Here is a 22,200-nt window from a genome sequence, read left to right as displayed (position 1 = left end):
GCATGGGGAGTGGGGAGGCAACAGGGGTTTGTTTTTGTTGTTTTTGTTTGTTTCTTTGTTTTTTTGGAAGGGAAACTGGGAAAGGAGAAATTTACATGTAAATAAAATATCTAATAAAAAATAGATAGAAAAAAACCAAGAATTATAGAAGATGTCTAAGTTTGAATGTTCTATATCTATAGAAAAAAATATTTTTGGCGGGTGTAGTGTAGTTTTTTTTCCGTGCAACTCAAATTTGAATATATATCCAAATACTTTCCTCTAGGATTTAAAATAAAGTATATTAGTCACATGACAAGTAACAGACACATCCCAATGCTAACTTTATTAGACAAGCACATTTTTATTTCAGTGAATATAATCTCTTCATGTTCTTTCTGAAAAAAAAATTAAGAAAATTGTTTTCTTTCTCCTCGGTGTCAGTGTTATATCACTGAGCTAGGATGCCAGCTGCTAGTCTGTTTTTTAGCCATTAATAGCTATCTAAAGCTGTCACACAGCTGAGATTCAAGCCGTTTTATACACAAAGGTGTCATCTTTTCCCACAGCAGTCTATTCTGTGAATTCGTTCTGTGAGAAGCAGACAGAGGATAGCGGGTGAGAGGTTCTGGAGTCCCATGATGAATCCCCAGAAATTCCGACTCTGAAGACCAGCATCATGGTGCAGATCTGAGTTTATTACCCAACCCATAAGTTTATGGGCTTATTAATGTTTGAGCCAATCCCAAGCCCTTAAATCCTTGGCCAATCATATCTCACGATAGGGTATGCAATGAAAGCCCTGCCTAATGAGGTAACTCAAAAGGAGTGGGGAGTGTATTGTCACCTGTAAGAACCTCTGAAGAAATTGGGGAAATAGCCACTGCCACTGCCCTGTTCTGGGTTCCTTTTTGCTATTTCACTAGTGTGTCCGCAGCTAATTTATATCTAACACCTTGTGAGGCAGATCAGGACTCTTCAAGGAGTCGCAAGAGCCAGTGGCGTGTTGCTCTCTTACTTTTTTTTTTCCTTCACAAGGTTGACTTTCTACATCCCACACATCCCACTGGATGTCTCTTCTAGATACTAATGTCTTGTTCATAATCTCTGTGAGTTGACAAACTGAGCAGAATGAACACCATCCATGGAACCCAAGTGGAACACAGCGGTGGATGGTTGGCATACAACCTTCCTTTAGATCCCTTTGCATTTCTGCTTCCCCTTACCTTTGTATGGGGCAGTTGGTTTCTCTGGTTGTTTGGCTAAAACAGAAGATGTGTTTAGAAAGAAAAGCACAACTTTATTTCTCACTGCCTCTTTGTTTCTCTCCTTTAACACCCATCAGAAGATTTTTTTTCCTGGGTGGCAGCAGCACTGACTTATTTTTCCTTAAATTGACTTTTCTTAATTACATAAGCAGGGATTGTCTTTGTGCTTAGTAAAATATTTTTTTATCGCAAGCTAAACTGAACAAATCACCTGAAACCATTCCTGTGTGCTTTCACCATAGCTACACTATGTGTAGTGTTGCTTGTTATTGTGTTCTAAGAAAAATTTACTTTGTGTCTGTATGTGAATGTGTATGTCGAGGGTGAGCTTCATGCACATGCTTCCATGTGTGCTCAGGAAACAGAAATGTGGAATCCCTTGGAGGTGGAGCCACAGGCAGTCCTGAGCCATCCCTTCAGTCCCAGACAAGAATAATACTCTTAAAAAGAACCCCAGCCTTTGCTGTACCTTTACACATTTTTCAAGGCTAAATAATCACAAAAAATTATGTAATATATAATACATTATACATACACACAAATTGCTGAGTTTATATATGTATATGATATTATATATTTATACATACATATATATACATAAACACACACACACACACACACACATATATATGATTTTAGGTAACCATAGGTAACCATTTAGCAGGCTCAGGTCTGGGAGAAGTTATTTTTCTTCCAGTTCTGTAGTTCATTTTCTATGGGTAGGCCTCTGTGAAATTATTTCCTTTCTACATTAGCATACTGTTATCATTCAAGTCTGTTTGGGCAGGCTTTTCTAGAAGACACATTCTCACAGCATACTTCATGGCTCTTATAATCTTTTGGTCCCCCTGTTCCATGACGCTCCCTCAGCCTTATATGCAGGAATTATATTGAAGATGTATCTCTCAGGTGCAGTTGTGATTTTCCATAATGTTCTCCATGTGATGTAAGGCAAAGCATATTTTATGATGGGTGAGATCTGCATTTAATCTGTGGGTATAGGAATAAGATTTAGAATGCAGTTAGGGGCTATCTTGGTCTAGTCAGGTGCAAGAGGTTCCCTTCTAATATCCACAACCTCACTAGCCCTGTGTTACCTAGGTTTCTAGGAATAGGCATAAGTTACCCTCTTGAGTGGGCCTTAAGTCTAACCAGACAACTGCTGTTTACTGCTCAGATAGGAATATCACAGTTGGACCTGTAGGCATACTTTGACATGATGGTCATATGTGTTACAGCTGGATAGGACTAGTAATTGCTTTCCTCCCTTGGCAACTTGCTTTGACTGCTTCCCACTCTTGGTACTATGGAAACTAAACTACAAGAAAGAGACTTTCAGGTTAGACCTAGCTCCAATTATCTATATCCTGCACTGTCTTCAGCTGTAGGGACTGACCATCATCCTCTGAGAGGCAACCAATGGCCTACATTGGTTTGGGAATTATGCAGACTACACTGACAACATTTGAGTAGAGGTTTCTCATGCCTGGTACTGGGGGTTTTGATAGATGTATGGGGAGAATTGTCAGCCCAGGAGACATAACTTCATTTAAACTACATATTACACACACACACACACACACACACACACACACACACACACACACGCACACACGCACACACACACACACACACTATATAAACAAGTTTAGGTCACCATAAAATAATATGATTCTTTGAGGTTTTGTCTAACAACCTTTGGCGTTGTTTGTCTCTATTCCCTCCATGAATATTCTGTTCACTGCATTCGAAAAGTAAAATTGTGTAGAACAACAAAACAATGAATACTGCAGACAATCCTTACTCTTCCACATTTCCACTGCTATACTTTGTGTCTTTCCACACAGGTAAGCTTTATTTACAGCAGAGTAGTCTGCCTCTTCCTCCATCTTTTAGAACTGTTGCACACTTTTAAGTTTCTATACAATATTTCTGTTCTATGTGCTGTCATATTTATTAGACAATACATGATGAAGTGGCAAGGTAGGTTATCCAGATTTCACTGTTTATGAATAACATTAGTGCAAACAATCTTATTAATATACCTGTTTCTTTCTCTCCCTGTATGTATAGGATAATATCCTTGGAGAAACACTGCTTCAAAGGGCTATGGGCAATATTTTAAATTTTGATAGATGTTGACTAATTTCTCCTCACTTCAAAGGCATCATGAATGCTTGGACCATAGTCAGTGTGAATAGTTGTTTGGGTTCATTGACTGTGAGTTTGGTATGTTACTGTTTCTCCCCAGTGACTGTCTTCTGCATTCTTCTCCTGCTATGTCTGTTGGGGTAGGGTCTGTCTGTCTATCATGAACATTGCCTGTTACTTTCTGAAATGGACATCCCATCTTCAGAAGGTCTTTGGAACCAAAGCATGGCTGCTGACCCAAGTCGCCTGTTGGTTCTTTTTGCTTTGAATCAAGTCCACTTTTATTTCTTTTTCCTCATTTTATTGGTGGTACGGTATCAGAAAGTTAATGTCTCCCCTTTTAAAAAATCTATGAGAACAAATTAGAGAACCAGAGGGCCAGAGTCAGAAAGAGATGTACTGACTGCAGTGACATTCAATACTCTTTCTGGCCAGAGGAAAAGTACAGTGTTTGGAACATTGGTCCTCCAGCATCTCTTTGGATCTGCTAGTCAAGGACTCTGCATTTAAAGAGATATGGGAAAAGGAAAACTAAACATATCCAGTCAAGTACTATGCTGACACGCCAAGAGCCTGGCTCTTCTACTGAGGGGAATACTTTGGGCTACAAGTAAAGCATTTGGAATGGTTATAGTTTTGTTCCCAACTTTACTTCTTTGGCAGGAATTACAATCACGTAATAGCTTCTCCCTTATCCTTCCTCTTGTGTTTCTTGTTCTTTTTATGTGTAAAACTTCCAGTGCATTGATTAGTTCCAGATTTTTCATAATTGTTCCCTTATCATATACTGAAAGTGCTGTTGGACTTTTATGAGACATTCAGATGCTCATTCATGGTTCATAAATGAAAAATCTGGTGAATGCAAGGTGTAATGGTCTTTTCTGCCTGGGAAGCAGAGGGCTAGAAGCCATGGCAAGGAGGCTGATTTCAAGGTCAGTTGTGTGCTCTAGCTATGCAAGGTTTAACTACATCATATGGCTTGGGTGAACAGGCTTTTCTAGAAAATCCAGACTTAAACACCTTCTATGCAATCTTCAGATCTTTAAGCACTTAAAAAACTGAAATGTCGCATACTCTAAACACACTGGTCCATACCATCTAGGGATCATGTTCCATGTGTGGTCACAATGTCTTCTTTTTCTTTGCTCGCATTTTGCCAATGAGCTTATCTCCTGCTGGGTACACTATCAGGATGTCACTCTAGTTTCTTACAGGAGCTTTAAAAAATTAATCCATTCTCCATGCTAATGTTTTGCCATCTTTTCATAATTTTAACTTTGAATAGAAAGACTACAATTAATTTTTAGTAACTGTGGTTGTTTGGATGAGAATTTCCTCTATAGGGAAATGATTGATTACTTAGACTGCAATTGGTGAAACTGTTGAAAAAGGATTAGGTGGTGTGCCCTTGTTGGAGGAGCACTGTCTTGGTAGTGGGCTTGAGGTTTACAAAAGACTTGCACCATTGCCTGACTGCCACCTGCTTATAGATCAAGATTTGACCTCTCATCTGTTTCTGCCACTATGCCTTTCTTTGCTTTGCAATCCTTGATTCTAATGCTCTGAATTTGTACACCCAAATAAACACTGTTTTTGTAAGTTGTATTGGTCATGTGTTTCTATCACATCAATAAAAAATAAGAAATATAGTGACTGTTAAGATGCAGTGTTTTCCAATGCATGAAAGGAACACTCTTATGTCATTATAGGAGGTTTCTGTACATCTACTTCAGTGAAATACAGAACTGCACTCTGCTTGTCAATTAATATTATACTGACAGCAAACATATTTGATCCACATATCCCGGCTAGATCAAACACAGTGTAGTACTATGGTTATATTCTACAGTAGAGGGTAGTACTATGACATGTGCTGCTTGCAATGAGTTAGAAAACATTTGAAGAACCCCCTTTTTTCATTCTCATGTCTCTGTTTTTCAAGAAGTATTCCATAGACATATTCAGAAAATGTAGCCAGCACTTAAAAGCACGAGGTGGAAAGAACAAGTAGACACTGACTAATAAGGTTGTTAGGTTGAAGCAGGTCATCAGATAATTTTGATACAATGGCCCTGCAATACTGTGCAGAAGAATTTGTAGAAAATGCTTCTGACTTAAAATGTGTGGGCCAGAGAAGCCTTCTAAATGAAATAACTATTTTAAGATTTGAACTTGTGGAGGGAATTGGTAAGACCCAGAGATAATGAGAAAAGAGGTCTAGCGATAACTTAGTGGAAGTCAGGGAGGACATAAGTGCTGGAGATCACAGAGAAGTCCTGCCAAAGGTGTACCCGGAGCATGGCAGCACTGTGGTAGGGTGAAGAGAACTCCATCGAGGGCCTATTGTGCCATTTGTAAGCTCTGGAAAGATGCTATTGAAAGGCTTTACAAAGAGACAGGTATTTGACCAGCTAAAAGCAATTTTAAAAACCTGGTTTGAACAGCAATTTTTCCGGTTTGTACTTTTCCTTTCTTATTACACCTTTTAAAAAGAATTTACTACAGAAGAAATGCTGCAAGTGAAGTATCCACTACAATCAAGATGTATCTGATGTCCTTCTAGTCATCTTAGCTTGAGGATTTTCTGCCCTCAGCACCTGCGAACACCTGAAAATGAAGTGTCTCCAAGGTCACTGGGGGAAAACATTTCTAAGAACAGAAACAGGAAAATGAAGACAGAGACACAGGCAATGCTTAATTTGATTCCAAAAGTACCATTTTATTGTATCACAACTGAGAAGGCTGGCCTTTCAGACCGTGCCCACATTTCTCAATTTCTGTGTTCATGAATGTCAGTTAGATTCAGAGTTCTTGAGGGTGCCATTCTCCCTTATAATTTGGTGAGGATTACTTCCACTGTCTTTGTTGAATAAGTCTCCTTTATAAAGCCAAATTATGAGTGCATTTAACACACTGTTTCTGTAATACACATGAAGCTAGTTGGCAGTCTTAGAAAGGGGAACATAAGCCAATGATGTTAAATATCATTTCTGCAGGTGGTGGGTGATGCTAATGAGGGTTGCCATGGTTCTCAGGAGCCGACTTTGGTGAATGCAAAGGCATATAGTGTGGTTGTACCAGTCTCCAAGCACAGACCAAGATGGTCCCACTTCCCTCGCTATGTTTAAGACTCACAGTACACACTAAGGCTATTTTTACCTATACATCAGATGAGCCTTCAATTCTTCTGCTGCCAATAGCGATGACAGAGATGCAAAATTTCTGGATCATCTTGACTTAGCAGCAGAGAAACCTATTCTTTTTGTGTATAGTTTCTTGAATAGCTGGGATCCTCTCAAGCTATAACAAACAGAACTTACCTGGCAAAGTCAAAATCATAAAATGTCTAGTGTGCAACTTACCTTTTCATTCGTGTGGCTCTCATAGTAAAGCATAGGTTCATGGGTCTTGAGTTAAGCATTTGTAGAATGCTTGTGTAAAACAGAGCTCCAGTATTCGTGGCTTCTGACGAGGAGGAAGTGTTTTTTAAGGGGAAAACAGGAGCCAGGAACATGCTTTTAAGGTTGCTATTATGTTTGTCATTTGCTATTGGTAAGGAGATTTAGAGAAGTCTTGTCAGAAAAAGTCAGGAGAAGCATCTCCCCAGTCATTAAATAAGGTTTTGCTCCCTGTGAGTTGACATAAACAAGAATTATCTTTATTGCTGCAGCTTCTGAATGTCGCATTAGCTATAGTAACCTGGAGCAAAAGAGAAATTCAAGCATGTGGAGTCTGGCGTTCTCCGACTTTTCCACCATATTTCAAGGGCCGGGTTAATGCCAAAATTGCTTCCATTACATTAAATGTCTTAGGGATATCTTGAACATCATGATCCCAAGAGAGAGGGCCTAGGGGTGCATCATCTGCACCATATATCTGTGGTCAATGAAAAGGAGGGTGTGTGTACGTCGCAGGGGAACCAGGTTGGGTTCAGCATACCAGTCACCTTGCAGTAAGGCAGTGGGGTCACTTGGTTCATTAGTTAAATGTGAACTGTCCAGGTCTAGGTACCTTTTTTGACCTTTTGCCAGGGCTTGTGGTGATGTTGGTGGGAGAAAGTGAACTCTTTCTAAGTTGTGTAGTCCAGGACAGTGCACTTGGACCTAAATTGTGCACTGTGTGTACACAGTGTGTAGCTTCTTCCTGTGGGTCTATTATTTAGTCAAATAAGGTGCTAGTATGCTTGAAATTGCAGATTGGCTCCAACCAGAATAAGCATTCAGTTTTCATTGTCCTCTCCTGTCTGGGATATTGATCTGTTTGCAGTGTCTCTAGACAGTGAGGTGTCTGTTTTCCAACATGCTGGTCCTGTAGTATTTTACAGCCCATCCTCCAGTTTCCCTGACTTTGGAGTGTGATGTGATTTAGTGGGCATATATCAATGATATTTTATCAATGTTTATTCACACTGAGATGCTATGAGTTGGCTTCTTTTTTTTCTATTTTGAACTAAACACAATAAAAATGTATGTCAAAGTACTATTAAAATTTTAGAACCAAGAATTTCTTTTTCCTTCTAACTGAGGATTGTAACGTTCATTGGAGTTTGTTACCATGGTCTATTCTATGTCTGTTTCTCTCTTTCTCTTTTCTCCCTCTCTCTCTTTCCCCACAGTGCACCTCTGACTATCTTACATGCATTCCTTTAGGCATTGGGACATGCAACCATGACAAAGGAGACATTGACCTTGAGCTTATATAGGTTTGCATGAAAGGACTAACTTCTTATTAGTTTCCTTTCTTGTTGCTGTCATAAGATACTCTGAAAAAAAAGCCACTTAAAGGAAAGAGAGCTTATTTTGGTTCACGCTTCCAGGTTACAGCCTATTACTGAAAGGCAGTCACTATGGCAGCCACATGATGGAGTATGCTACACCCACAGTTATGAGTGGAAGGCATATATTGCAGGCATGCTAGTGTTTGACTTACCCTCTCCAGTTCATACAGTCCACAGTCCCCTGCCCTTTGATATACTCATTCACAACAAAGATGTGTCATCTACATCAATTAAAGTAATGGATATAATGGATAGTGTCCATCAATTAAAGTAATGAGTTGCATCTCTCATGGATACTTTCCAAGGCAACTTAGTCAGTTGCTTACACATGCACCTAGAGTTGTCTGTCCTAGGTGTCAATTTGACAATTAATATTAGCCAGCAGAAACTATTAATGTAGTTTTACATAAAAAAGAGGTTGATTTAAGTCTTAGCCAGTAATAAAAATATATATGATATAAATGATTATTCTCAGCCAGACAACATAAGGAGCTTGGTGATCAACAATACAACATATGTGATACAAAATTTTCTTCTCAGAAGACTCATAGATAGGCTCCTTATGACATGCTTTGCAGGGTCCTACAAGTTAAGATGTAATGAACTCCTAAAATCATTGAAGGTAGTCTTTATAGTCAGATAAAAGCCAACCAAGCAATTCTTGTGCTATCACATCTTCTAGAATGTCTATTCAAAATGGCGTCTTTTTTCCTGAAGTTGGTGCCCAGACCACAGTTACCAATGTTCTCTCCCATTGCTATGTATGCACTTGCAGTTGGCAGAAGTTGCATAAATGTTCAACATTGATGTAATGCCTGCCTTTGTGTGGATCTTTCCTGGGGCAAATGGGCACCAGAGTAACTAGACTCAGTTAGACTGCATGATTTGAAGGCTGAGTTGACTGGGATCTACAGCAGAAATTGAAGTGTTTTTCAACGTGAGGATTAATTTAAACTTCCAGGAAATCACTCTTCAGAGAATGAACACTTCCAACAATTTGCATGGTCTGAGAGAAACTTATAATTTACCATGGGCTCTCTGTGTGGTTGAGTTGAAGAGGAGGAGGGAAAGCCCTTAGCAATGCATTTTCACTAGTTCTTTAGTAGAGAGGATGAGTGGTAAAGCTGCAGTTTCAGTCACAGTGCTTCATTGCTGGGTTTGTCCTGTACCCACGCACTAATTGTGCACTAAAGCATCCAAACACTTTTTATTTTAGTGAGCCTGATGAAAATAAAGAATTTTTCAGAATACATTTTAAATTATGAAACAATATATCTTGTTACAAGTAAGGCAAATGATACAGAAAAGTACAGATGGAAATTAAACTCTTTTTTTCTCTCTTCTAACCTAGAAAAAAATGGTTCAAGGAGTGGAATCTTCCCTTTTTTCATAGTCAGTTCTTTTCTTTGCTTTTTCATGGCAGCTTAGTTGATTTGAATACTAATGGTGGCAAATGTAACAATGGGCTTGTTACATCTGAAGTCATGTTGAGTCAGTTAGACTTCCTTAGGTTGAGCCATGTAATATTACTTCATATATTGGAAGTTCTCATAGCTAAGCTACACTAATAGAGGAATTTGTTCTTTGAGGTGAAATAGTAAGTAGTCAGTATTGTGTATGTGGCTGCAGTGTGGAAATAACTCCAGATGTTTGATCCTTGTAGTTAGTCAAGTGATGGATAAGTAGGTTATTGATGTTAAGAGTGTAGATGGAAGCTGAAAAGCCCAAAAGTGTGCTCCAATTTTGTGTCATTGGGGAAATCAAAGAGGCCAAGTCATAGAAACTTGTAGGGGAGTTGAGTTTTTGCCCATGTCCCTATAGGAAAACAAAGCTAAGAAGCAAATAAAACAGCATGAAGACTTTTGGGACAAAAGCAGATATTATTAAATTATTTCTAACCTACCATTACCTTTTCATATTTGAATGACATCTGTGAAGCAAAAACATTATTATGAAACCTGTATGGGATTTAAGTCTACATAATGTTATATTCATTTTAGCCCTGTGTTTTGGATTAGCCATGACTTCTCCCCTACATAATTCATAAAGTATGTGTATAGAAACCTCAAAACATAGGCTGGAGAGATGGTGTAGTAAAAGAACATGAAGAAGCTCTGAGTTCAGTTTCCCCCAAGCCTATATTTAAAAAGAAAGAAAATATAGCAATTGAGCGTGCCTGTAGTCCCAGTGCAGAGAGACAGAGGACTTCTGATCCTGGCTAGTCTGTCTGAACAAAATGATGAACTCCTGGTTTAGTGTGAAATTCTGCCTCAAAATATAAGGATAACTGAGGAAGATTCTCAGTGTTGACCTTTGACCTTCACATGCACATAAACTGGTATACACACATGCACACACACACACACACACACACACACACACACATTATAAAAGGCAAATACACTTTTGAAGATACAATCACATTTTTATTAGTCTGAGTTTCTCTCTCTTTCTTCCTTCTTCTCATTAAGGGAAGAACCAGAAATGTGTAAAACTATAGAATGTATCCTTGTTCTTCGAGCTTGTGTCCAGCTAGGCAGCATGCATTGTAGAAGGTGGGTGGAGTACCAAGAGCTGCCTGCCCTGTTAAGGGTACATGCTTGCTCTTATTCTGCATAACTACATCCCAGCACAGACACAAGGCATCACTTTCTTTTCATTTCACCCCAGCGCATCCTTATGATTTACCCACTCACAACATTTTAGCTGAGAAAACAGAATTTACTAACAAATCAGATAGGAGTTCTCAGTTGAAAGTTGTTACTGTTTATAGTAAACTGCGACTTTCAGAGTGTGGGTTGGAAAAGAGTCTATCTGTTGTCTGTAGTTTGAGAGATGGTTGAATGCTTGGGCTTTGTGGATACTAATTATTATTGGCTGGGTAAAATTAAGTATCAACTTCAACCCCTCCCCCACTGGCAAAGAAAACACAGAACAGATGACAGGAAATGAGAAATAACCAATTTCTTTTCAAACACTGAAGTTACAGAGATGTGTTATGTGTCTTCAGTCTTGGCTTGCTTAGGAGAACTTGACACCCTCAAACTTTAAAGAAGGGTTATTTTCTTCAGTAGAAACAGTTTTTCTCCATTGCATTTGGGGATTGAATCAAATAAATCTTTGATTTTCTGTAGTGATTTAGATTCTCTCTTTATCTTTGGGATCAAATTTTATATAAAATTCATCCCCTTTAAATCAGAGTGGAGACTGTCTGCATCTGAAAGTGGGAGTTCCTGGTGTGTAACTGATGTCATGTCTAAAGCCTGCCACATTCTACTGGAGTCCCCTGCATCCCATAGTTAATGTTTTTGAATGGAAATCTTTCATATTGTTTTGACTTCAGAGCCCCAAAGTTACGATTTTTTTGCACACTCAATCCTAACTGAAAATGTTGTAGCATGCACAATTGTGTCATTTCAAACACGCCTGGTGAATTGAATTTGAAATGTTGCTGAATGGTTGGCTAAACTTGGTACAGGAAGAAGGCATACTGAGTGAGCAATGCAAATGTTGCAGGATTGGGTTTGTATGCAAACTATGAGAAAATAACACATGGTAAACTTATGATATAGTTAGGTCTATGAAGGATGCTATTTTGACAGTGCTTGTTGTTGAGAAGGACAGACTGGCTCCAGAAATCATTGGTGTGGGTCTCTGGATTGACTTGGCACCCAGGAGACTTATTTGCCATGATGGCAGCAGAAACTACAGCGTTGGGCACCTGCTACAGCCAGTGGCTGCTGGGTTGGCAGCCACAGAGTGGGTCGTGTCTGTCACCTGCCCTTGTGTTGGGAGACTGCTGGCTGTTTAGGCCTGTCGAATGCCATTTTTCTGTCATCACCTTTGGAATTAGTGACTCTGTCCTTTTCCAGTTATAGACTCATTATGTTAAACTCAAAAAGAGCACTTACTTTCAAATATTGATGCTTATTTATCTGCCAGTGTGTTGAGAAAGCATACATAAATATATTCTGGAATCTACAAACTGTTAAAATTGAGACCTATTTAGAAGGTAACTGGAGGCTTTTAAACATCACACGGCATTGGCTAAATTACAGAAAATTTTTTTCAAGAAAACAAACAAGCAAACAAACAAAACAAAGAACAAAGCTAACCAACCAAGGAGACAAACAAGCTACTCTTACCCAAGATGAAAATTTAACAGGAACTGGGTGTTGCTGAAATTGTGGGGAAAACACAGTAGTGCATATTAAGGGTAAAGATATTATTTTGAGAAATAAGAAAGGCTTTAGAAGGAAGCAGGGAGAAGAGAAAGATGGTAATAGGGGAGAGGAGGAAGGAACCACCGCAGAGGTGCTCTGAGTGTAGCCTCCTAATGCACTGGAGCTTCAGTTCTTTCTCAGAGTCTTATCCATACAGATAGGTTATCACTGAACTTGACAACATAAGAGGGTATTGAAAAATGAAATTGGACAAGATTACAAATAATGTTACATAATATGTTTCTGAAACTTGCCTCACATAGCCAGGGTTCTATCTTGCAATGTGACTTCAGGAGGGCCTTGATTTCTTTCCTTTGTAGCTGCTCCTTCAGAGAGTAGGTATTAAGTACTACACTGGCCATCAATTTCAAATACCCTGCTGTGATTTGAAATAGTGGTCTCTTCTGAAGTCAGCCTCAGACAAGAAGAACAGAAAGGTAATCAGCAAATGTGAATACACTCTACGGGTTAAAATAAACTAGTCCTGGAAATTTATTAAGGCCTTAGTTGTAAAAAGCTGGTGAAAGTGTAGAATAATTAAAAGAGATTATAAATTACTAGGATTAATGATATGATATATTTGTGTATTTCCTTTAAAAATTCAAACTGCCTATATGAAAGATTTTATTAGGAACTATAAGATTAAATTCATAAGCATATTTACAAGCCATTACTTGTCAAATTTCAAGACAGTCCTTAGACTTACATATTTTTACTTCCATGAGAGAATTAAGGAATCAAGGCTGGCGAGATGATCCAGCAATTCAGACTGTACACTGCTAGAGAAGACCTAAGTTCATTTCCTAGCATCCCTTTCAGGTAACTTATACCATCCTGTAACTCCAGCACCCAGAGGACCTGACAGCCTCCTCTGGGCTCCGTGGGTCCTACCCACAAATGAACATTCTTTACTCTTACACAGAGTTAAAAAGATGTAAGACTAAATACAGTACTTACATGGAGTAAGTAATGACTTGAAATCTACTCGTGCCTTTTGGCCTTATAGTTTCACTATAAGATATTGTTGGGAGATAATGTGAAATTATAAAATAAATAAATAAATACCCAAATATATGTTTATAGAACCAGAAATCTAAATAAATAATCTAAATCTTTTCTGTTTTTACATCATTGTCTCAAAAATTCTGGTTCTGGAGATTCAGAGTTGGAGTTGTGTAGTTCCCTTTGTATAGGAGGGAGAAGAATAAATGGGGGGGAAGGAATTGTATTCAAGGGCACTACCAAGATTTTAATGGCCTAGACTTGAAATTCTGACCTGTGGCAGCTCTACCTCTCTGGTTTCTAGAGATGGTGGTATGAAAGGGTACTAAGATAAAATGATGTCATTGGCCTGAAGTGTGGGGCTAGTGTCAGTTATGAAGTAAGCAGAAGGTCAGGTTATCTTGAGGAAGAGCTGTCAGGTGGCTGTATGGCTCCTCTTTCAAATAACAGGTACCCCGTTCTTAAGAGGCTGAAATAAATGACAGCTAGTAAATTTGAGTTCCTCTATGTGCGTGCATTGTATACAAGTAGGGATGTACCAATAGGAGAAATGTTCTTTTCCTTGTGGAGTAGGAGGTTAGCAGCCTGCTCTTGATTACGTTCATTCACACTCCCTGATAGCACACTTGACTCATCCCTCATGATCAATAGACAACCTTAGAAGCCTGTGGATAGAGTCAGCAATTCTGGGGAGGCCTAAGAGAGGGCTAAGAAACTGAAGAGGAAAGAGAAGATAGATTCTTTGGAGCTTAGGAAAATACTCAAAATGAAAGCTAGACTCAATGTCATTCACAGCAATGCCTACATATAGCAAAGTAGGTTGAAGCTGCGAGGCGCCAGGAGTGTTGGCTCTTGGAAGGCATTGCCTCTGTGGAGCTGATGTTATATAAAGAAAGGGCGGTCCATCTTGCATGATGTTGAAAATGAAGAAGGGAGACAGGGGATGGAAGGAGGATGCCAATGGAAAAGGATAGCTTACCTGTGGGCATCTATTGTATAGAGGAGAAAGAGAGTGGAAAGAGAGAGGACTCTCCAGCTAGGCTGCCAGTCCATTGAATGAGTAAGGGTAGAATGAAGGAATCTGAGAAAGAGCGAGAGAGAGAGAGAGAGAGAGAGAGTGAGAGAGAGAGAGAGAGAGAGAGAGAGAGACAGAGAGAGACAGAGAGAGAGACAGAGAGACAGATAGACAGACAGAGAGACAAAGAGACAGAGACAGAGAATAAATGAGGGAAGGATAGGGACCTGTGTACTTTAGCTAATGACCTCATCATAAATCCACCACGAAACTAGAGAACACTATCTAGAATATTGCAATATGAGTTAAATATTTTTCCTTCATCCCTTTGGCTATATTAGCCAAACAGAAAGCTTCATTGGGTTGAAAATAATAAAGCTCAGTAGAAAATGAGTAAAAAAAAAAAGGAAAAATGAAATGAAGTGAGTGTTAATTAAACCCCTCAGAAATGTATAAGATAAAAACAAACAAAATAAATGAAAACTAAATTGCAAGGTATTCAGGGGAAATGCCAATGGTAAGCATACCCACATTTAATATCTAAAATAAATGTAAAGGTTTTAATCCCTCGATTAAAACCAGACATCGACTGAATAGTATTTAAAAACATATGGTTCAGTTAAATGCTGTTTGTAAAACTTCACCCTCTTATGGCAGTATGGTAAGATAAAAGAAAAGTGATCATAAAAGACTCACTAAGTAAGCACTCACATACAGACTGAGTAGGCCATGTTAGGTTAAGGGCAAAGCAGATAATTTGGGGCAGAGCAGTTAAGAGTTAAGTCCAGATATAAACAACACACATTCCTAAAATTCACAAACAAACCAAAGCATGATACAGGTGTGTGAATATCAGCACCTCGAGAGCCTAAAGAGGCAGGGCTGCTGAAGTGGTGAGCTAGGCAAAGGGAACGTGCCATCAAGCCTGGCCTCCTGAGGTCAGCACCAGGGAACTCAGGTGGAAAGGATTGGCCCCTGCAATAACACGCCTGCCCCCCACATACACCCATGTGTACATGTGCATGCACACTAGCTTGATTTCCACTGCTGTGATAAACACTATGCCCCAAAGCAGCTTGTGTGGGAAAGGGTTTCTTACATCCATAACAGATGGAAATCGGAGCAGAAGGCAGGAACTTGAAGACGAAACCTTAGAGAGAGGTTTGTTTGTTTGTTTGTTTGTTTGTTTTACTTCCTTACTGGATTCTTCCTGCCTTCTGTTCAGATGGCTTTCATATAGAGCCCAGCAACAACTGCCTGAGGATGCTGGGCCCTCCTGCATCTTAGGCATGCCATAGACAAGGGCAGACACTGTCTGATTTGAGGCAACCCCTTAATCGGGACTTCCTCTGATAACTGTAAACTATATCAGCCTGACAGCTGAAGCTAATTAGGACATAAGCAAATGCACAAACAAATGTGAAAAATAAATGAAATATGAGAAGCAATAAAATGAGCGAACTCAAAAGATACTTTAATTAAGCCACAATTGAAGTTGGAGACATTAACACTGCACTCTCAGTCATTGGTAAAACTATTATTCTCTTCAGAAAGTCATTACGGATTTGAAACTCAATTACAGTATGAAGCAATATGCTCTAGTTGATACTTACATGACTTTCCACCCAGTACTAGACTATGTGCACATGGAGAATATGCTAATCAAAACCATATTTGATAGTAAATAATCTTTAATTGAAGGCTAGCGAGATGGCTCAGAGGGTAGAAGCTCTTGCTGCCAAGCCTGGTGGTGGAGTTCTTTCCCAGAACCTACAATGTATGAGAGAACCAATTCCTGCAGATCGCCCTCTGACCTCCACGTGTGTGCTGTGCCATGTGCACACACATATGCTCTCTCACACAAATACATTTTAAATTTTTCCTTTGAAACAACTGGAACCCCAGCAAGTATGTGGACTCTGTCGAACTCAGTGCAGCCTATCCTAGACCACTAACAACTGAGCTGAAATGGTTGGGAAAGGTTTATGTCAATTAAAATCTTGTTCTTCCACCCGTTATTCTGAATTGTTACTGGCTTAGACAACATGGGAAATAGAAATCTTCCTTCTGAGAATTACCAAATGGATAATGAACCATGCTGGTTGGTGGCAACCAATGATAACGTCTCTCTCTGTCCTCGTTCTTTTACAGCTTCTCTGTTGAAAGGACTAAAGCATGCAAACATTGTGCTGCTCCATGACATCATCCATACTAAGGAGACACTGACACTTGTCTTTGAATATGTGGTAAGTGGAATAAGAAGAATCAAGGCTGTACTAGTTACATATGGAGAAAACTCTCACAGTGAGATTGAGTTGGTTTTTAAGTTGCTATGCTGAAATGAATGGTTTTTCTGAATACATGTGGCATAATCTTGCATAAAATAATGGCCATGTGCCAGGTTTTTGAGAATGCATTTTGTTCGACACAGGCTTTGTCTATAGCCTGCTTGTTACTAGTATGCTTGCATTGTGATTTGTAGGCATATCAGAAATGATGCACACTATCAAAGGAATTGAGAAACAACACAAATGTTTTCCTTGGGATTTGTAATTTGACTTTTCAAAAGCATCCTTAGGTAGATTTTTTTTTAGGGGGAGGGACGGCAAAGAGGACCCTGATCCTTACAATTTAGTCTTCAGAGTTTTCCACCTCAGTTATTTCAGCTATTAACTAAAGCTTGTGATTTGTATAGCAAACCATGTAACAATCTTGTGTTGAGGGTGTCACTGCTGAAAGACCTGAACTTCAACTGGTAATTAATCTTTCTTCATTTCACTCAGTGAAACATATGGTGTTTGTGTAGCAGTGTCTCAGCAGTTAACTGTGGAATCATGGAACGTAACCATGATAATTAGCATTGGAGTTTTCACAGATGGATCTGAGAACATGTAATTTATAAGATACAAATGACATCGGTGCAGATTTTTTATTGAGAAGAATAGCTACCAGTATTTTGACTGTACTACAGTCCCATTTTTATAATTACCGCACTATTTCTACTGAAATAAAAAAAGCCATTTTCTTTAAAAGTATGGAAGAATGAATATTTGAGGCAGTTTTATCTTGCTAATGTCCGCCTCTGTTTATCATTTGAAAATTGTTGTCTCATGAAAAAGCTATTCATCTTGTCTATTTACATATAAATGATAGATACATTTGAATAATATGGTAATGCAGCCACAAGGACAGCTAGAGCTAGCAAGTTGCATATATTACATGCTACCAAGAATGGAAGCAGATTCATACATCAATGCAAATATGATTTCTTTTGTTTCCTTCATGATTTTGAGTCAATAATGTATTGAGATGACTTCAGCTTGGAACTTACCATTCATGTTTTCTAGTATGTCTGATTTACATATTTCAATAAAATCTAGATTTTTCTACCTATACTTACTATCTTCTGCAGTGCTTTACAGAAAGGATATTTATTTACTTGATCTAATTGGGTAATTAAAGTGGAAGAAAAAGCGTTGTTTGAGGCACCTACATTAACATACCTGGTAGAAAAACTAACAAGTAAGATTTTGAAAATCATGAAATCGTAAAAGAAAGTGCAATTTGTTCGTAAAGCAAAAAACAATGTGTATGTGAGATTGTATGTCATTTAATTATGTTCTATAGAGTTGGCAGCAAAACAGGGTAATCCCACTACCTTCTGTGATATTTACTGATTAAGATCGATTAGCACTTTTCTTTGTGTGAGTGAAAATTTCCCTAGTCCCTGTGCTAATGGACCTTGATATCAAAGGTCTTAATCAACCACAGAACAGGCACTCAGAGCATCCTACGTGAGGAGAGCGGTCATGGTTTGTGATCGCCCTGCCTCCTCTTAAATTCTCCCTTTACCATGGTTTTCTCCCCTTTCCTCTCGTGCTTGCTTTCGTCTCATTCGTCTCTGTGCCTCCATCTGTTCTCTCTGCTGAAGCCCCTTTGCTACACCTTGTTTTCAGGGTTGCAGTCACATGGTATTCCAGTGAACCACTGAAGTCAGCGTTTCAGGGACGTTGCCTGTTTTTGTAGAAATAGTAGCTTGATTTTATGTCAGTTTCTCACTATGAAGCTCACTCCCTAAAGACTGTCTAAATTCTAAATACTTACTCTTTGTACTTACACTGATGATACCTTAAGAATCACTCATGGCCGGGCGGTGGTGGCGCACGCCTTTGATCCCAGCACTTGGGAGGCAGAGGCAGGCAGATTTCTGAGTTCAAGGCCAGCCTGGTCTACAGAGTGAGTTCCAGGACAGCCAGAGCTACACAGAGAAACCCTGTCTCAAAAAAACCAAACCAAAACAAAAAAGAATCACTCCTTTAGATAGATTGTTCTCAACATGTCTAACACAAACAAACTTCCCTTGCTCGTGTCATATCACTAGGAAGTGACCACGAGTCTATAGATTGAAATGCCTTTGAAAATGGATTGAAAACCACTGTGGGTGTAAGGTAGGAAGCCAGGGGGTGATGTGAGCTTAGGATAATGAGACAAATGGAGACAGAGTGGTAGATGAGTGTGTGAGAGAAGTGTGACGGCAACACTGAAAACAGCAAGCCTGCTTTGTTGGTTTTTTTGTTGGCACTGTGTTAAGGACTCACATCCACGTTCATCTTTTTTGTGTGTTTAAATAGGGTCTTGCTATTGAGGTCCTCCTGCTTCAATGTCCCAAGCCTTGTGATTGATTATAGGTATATGATACCATGCTGAGCTCATTGTTATTTTTAATGTTCTCATATACTGTTGCATAATTCTATGATTTTTACTACTTAAAAATAGAAAGCTAAGAGCTAGGTTGAATTATTTTCAGGCCCATCTTGCTTTGTCTTCTGATTGGTGTATCCCTGTTCATTGTGGCTGTACTTGGTTGTAGACTTTGGTCAGAACTGGGAAAGGAGATTTGTTTTCAGAAAGCAAGATTTTATATTATTGCCCTATACAGTCCCCTGGTCTGTAGTTAAACACGCGTATATACATATACATATACACATACATATACTCGTACATATACACATAGATATACATATACATATATCTGTCTATATATTCACACATAAACATGTGGCTTTATTATTTAGTCTGCTCTGAAATCAATCTCAAACATTGCAATCAAAACCTTCCCAAAATTTATAATGATACCATCGGATTTTAAAGTTGATGGAACTTCCTTCCTGAGTAGTAGTATTTTCATTGTCCTATGCCATTAATAGTACTTCTAATAGTGTCTAGTGTCGCATACTTGTATTTCCAACCACTCAAGAGCCTGAAGCAGGAGAGTCACAAATATAAGGCTGACTGGAGAACATGTTAAAGGCCAGCCTGGTAAAATTAGCAAGATCCTGTCTCCAAAAGGAATGGTGTGGAGAAACATCTCCATGGCAGAGAACTGCATTTCTGTTGATTCTGACTTATGACTTTAGAAGGGGGGAAGCAAGACAGTTTGACAATTTCTGAGACCCTACTGTATCCTTGCTTTCATGTTTAAATTGCATTTTTAGTTGGGGAGGCATGTCAGCAAGCCAAAGGCATGGGCAAGAGCCAGGAAGCTCAGCTTATATCTTGAACTGTGAACATAAAGCTAAGGACAGTTTGGAGTTGCGATGAGGCTGTGGACCCCCATGGCTGGACATCAGTGAACGGCTTCTCCACAGTGTCCCCAATTGTGGCTACAGCTGGGGTCCATGTGTTCAGATTTGTGTCCCTTGGCTGGGGAGGAGGGGAGGCATTCATCATTCAAACTACTACAAGTTCATGCCTAGGTTGTTTACCAAATAAACTACCATCAAAATAAACAAACAATGAACCATCAGAAAACAAGTATTTCAAACGTTTTTTGAAATAAGATATTAAGATAAATAATACAGGAAAAAATCAATAGAGCACACTCATTAAAACCCTTGATGTAAAGGGAAAGGAAGAAGTTTTGACAAATTTCTAGATGCTATTGTATCTTTGCTTTCCACTTAGAGTTACATTTTTAGTGGATTTCTGAAGTACACAAATAAGCCTCCATGTGCAACGGGTTTATATTTATGACAATGCTCATGCAGTATAATGCATTTCTACCCGTTTCTTTGACATGGAACTCTAATCCTAGTTCTTTTATATTGTTCCCATCGACACTGTAGTTTTTTTAAAGCCTTCTGAGAATAATGAAATAAGGGGTGGAATGTTCGTGATATGGAAGAAAGCTCAAGGGAATGACTTTGGAGATTAGCCCAGCAATTTAGTGGATAATAGAACTTTGTTCACTCTCCCAAGAGCCAGGAAAAGTCACTAAAACTTTCTGAAACTGAGTTTCTTACCCACTTTCACAGCATGTGGATGTCATGAGCTAGAAGCTTCAAAGCTGGGACTTGGCCATGGCCGCCCCAGGTGGCTATGTCTCTGTGGCAGGGCACATGAGCCTCTGAGAAGCATGCCTCCAACAGAGCCTTCAGATGAGAGATGTAAAGAGTTACCTTTGACCAGGCAAAGGCTTAGCAGGTTTGAAAAGGAAGGCGCTTCTGTAATGACCTCATATAAGGGTATAGCTCTCTGTATTCCACATATGGCTTTAAGAATTGAAAGAGAAATAGGATACCATTTAGAAACACTCAGTTTCGACAAGGCTAGCAAAAAATTTTTTTCTTCTACTTAAACAGAAAGCTCAAGCAATGAATTTGTTGATAAAAACAACAAAAATTTTGATAAAAACAAATGAGTACCACAACACTGGGTTTAATAGTATGATGAAAAGTGTAAGGCATAGTAAACACAGAAACGTGATTATAAGATGTATTTTGCCATTCATTTCATAATGATGTGTTTTGCTTTAAATTGTAAAATAGAGAGAAATCTTGAGCATCATTTTCATTGCATGTTTAACAATAATGATGTACAAAAAGAAGCAATATAGGCATGGTGGTACATGCCTCTAATGTCAGCACCCGGGGAGCAGAAGCAGGCGGAGATCTATCAGTTCAAAATCACTAGATCCATTCGACGACAACTAAGGCAACTTAGTGAGATCCTACCAAAACTAATTAACTAGTTAGCTAACTGATTAACCAACCAGCCAGCCAAACTAACTAACTCAAAAAATTGAATGAGCTTACCAGATATGTACCAAATTTCAATTTTGCAAGATACATAGGTTTTAGAGATTAACTACATGTTGCCTAAAGTTATCAACACAATATTATACATGGACAGTTAGGAGACCAGATATTACATAGACTGTTCTTTCCACCAAAACCATGAATGACTAAAAAGGCTCTGAGGGTGTAGGAGACAGTCATGCCTATTACCTTTGTTGCCTTGATTGTCATGATGGTAACATGGCTATGTGCCCTCATGTCCTGAGCCGTAAAAACACGTATATGGATTGTATACAAATGCTAATGTATGAATTACCACTCAGAAGCTGTCAGTAAAAGTGGAGAGGAGCCTGAGGAAAAGAAGGTCCAGCGACAGGCCCAAAGTAGGATCCAGCTCATGGGGAGGTCTCAAGGCCTGACACTATTACTGAAACTATGGAGTACTCACACAAAGAGACCTAGCTAGCATGACCGCACTCCAGAAGATCCAACAAGCAGCTGAAAGAGTCAGATGCAGATATTTGCACCCAACCAATGGACAGAAGCAGATGAACCCTGTTGTTGAATTAGGGAAGGCTGAAAGAAGCTGAAGAGAAGGGCAACCCTGTAGGAGGATCAGCAGTCTCAATTAATCTGGACCCCTGAGATCTCTCGAACATTGGACCATCAAATAGACAGCATACAGCAGCTGATTTGAGGCCCCCAACAC

The 22,200-nt window shown here is 39.1% G+C and overlaps 1 protein-coding gene across 10 annotated transcripts in view; it reads left to right on the top strand.

Annotated features, from left to right (window-relative positions):
* The window catches only part of Cdk14 (cyclin dependent kinase 14), a 596,871-nt gene that overhangs the window by 234,820 nt on the left and 339,851 nt on the right, over positions 1-22,200 (top strand). For all 10 annotated transcript variants that reach the window (XM_031379952.1, XM_031379953.1, XM_031379950.1 and 7 more), the window contains one exon: positions 16,567-16,661. In XM_031379952.1, the coding sequence (XP_031235812.1) occupies positions 16,567-16,661 (95 nt within the window). The remainder of the gene's footprint in view (positions 1-16,566; positions 16,662-22,200) is intronic.

Source organism: Mastomys coucha, unplaced genomic scaffold (genome assembly GCF_008632895.1).
Source record: "Mastomys coucha isolate ucsf_1 unplaced genomic scaffold, UCSF_Mcou_1 pScaffold19, whole genome shotgun sequence".
Lineage (NCBI taxonomy): Eukaryota > Metazoa > Chordata > Mammalia > Rodentia > Muridae > Mastomys > Mastomys coucha.
This window is presented reverse-complemented; position numbering and strand designations above follow the sequence as displayed.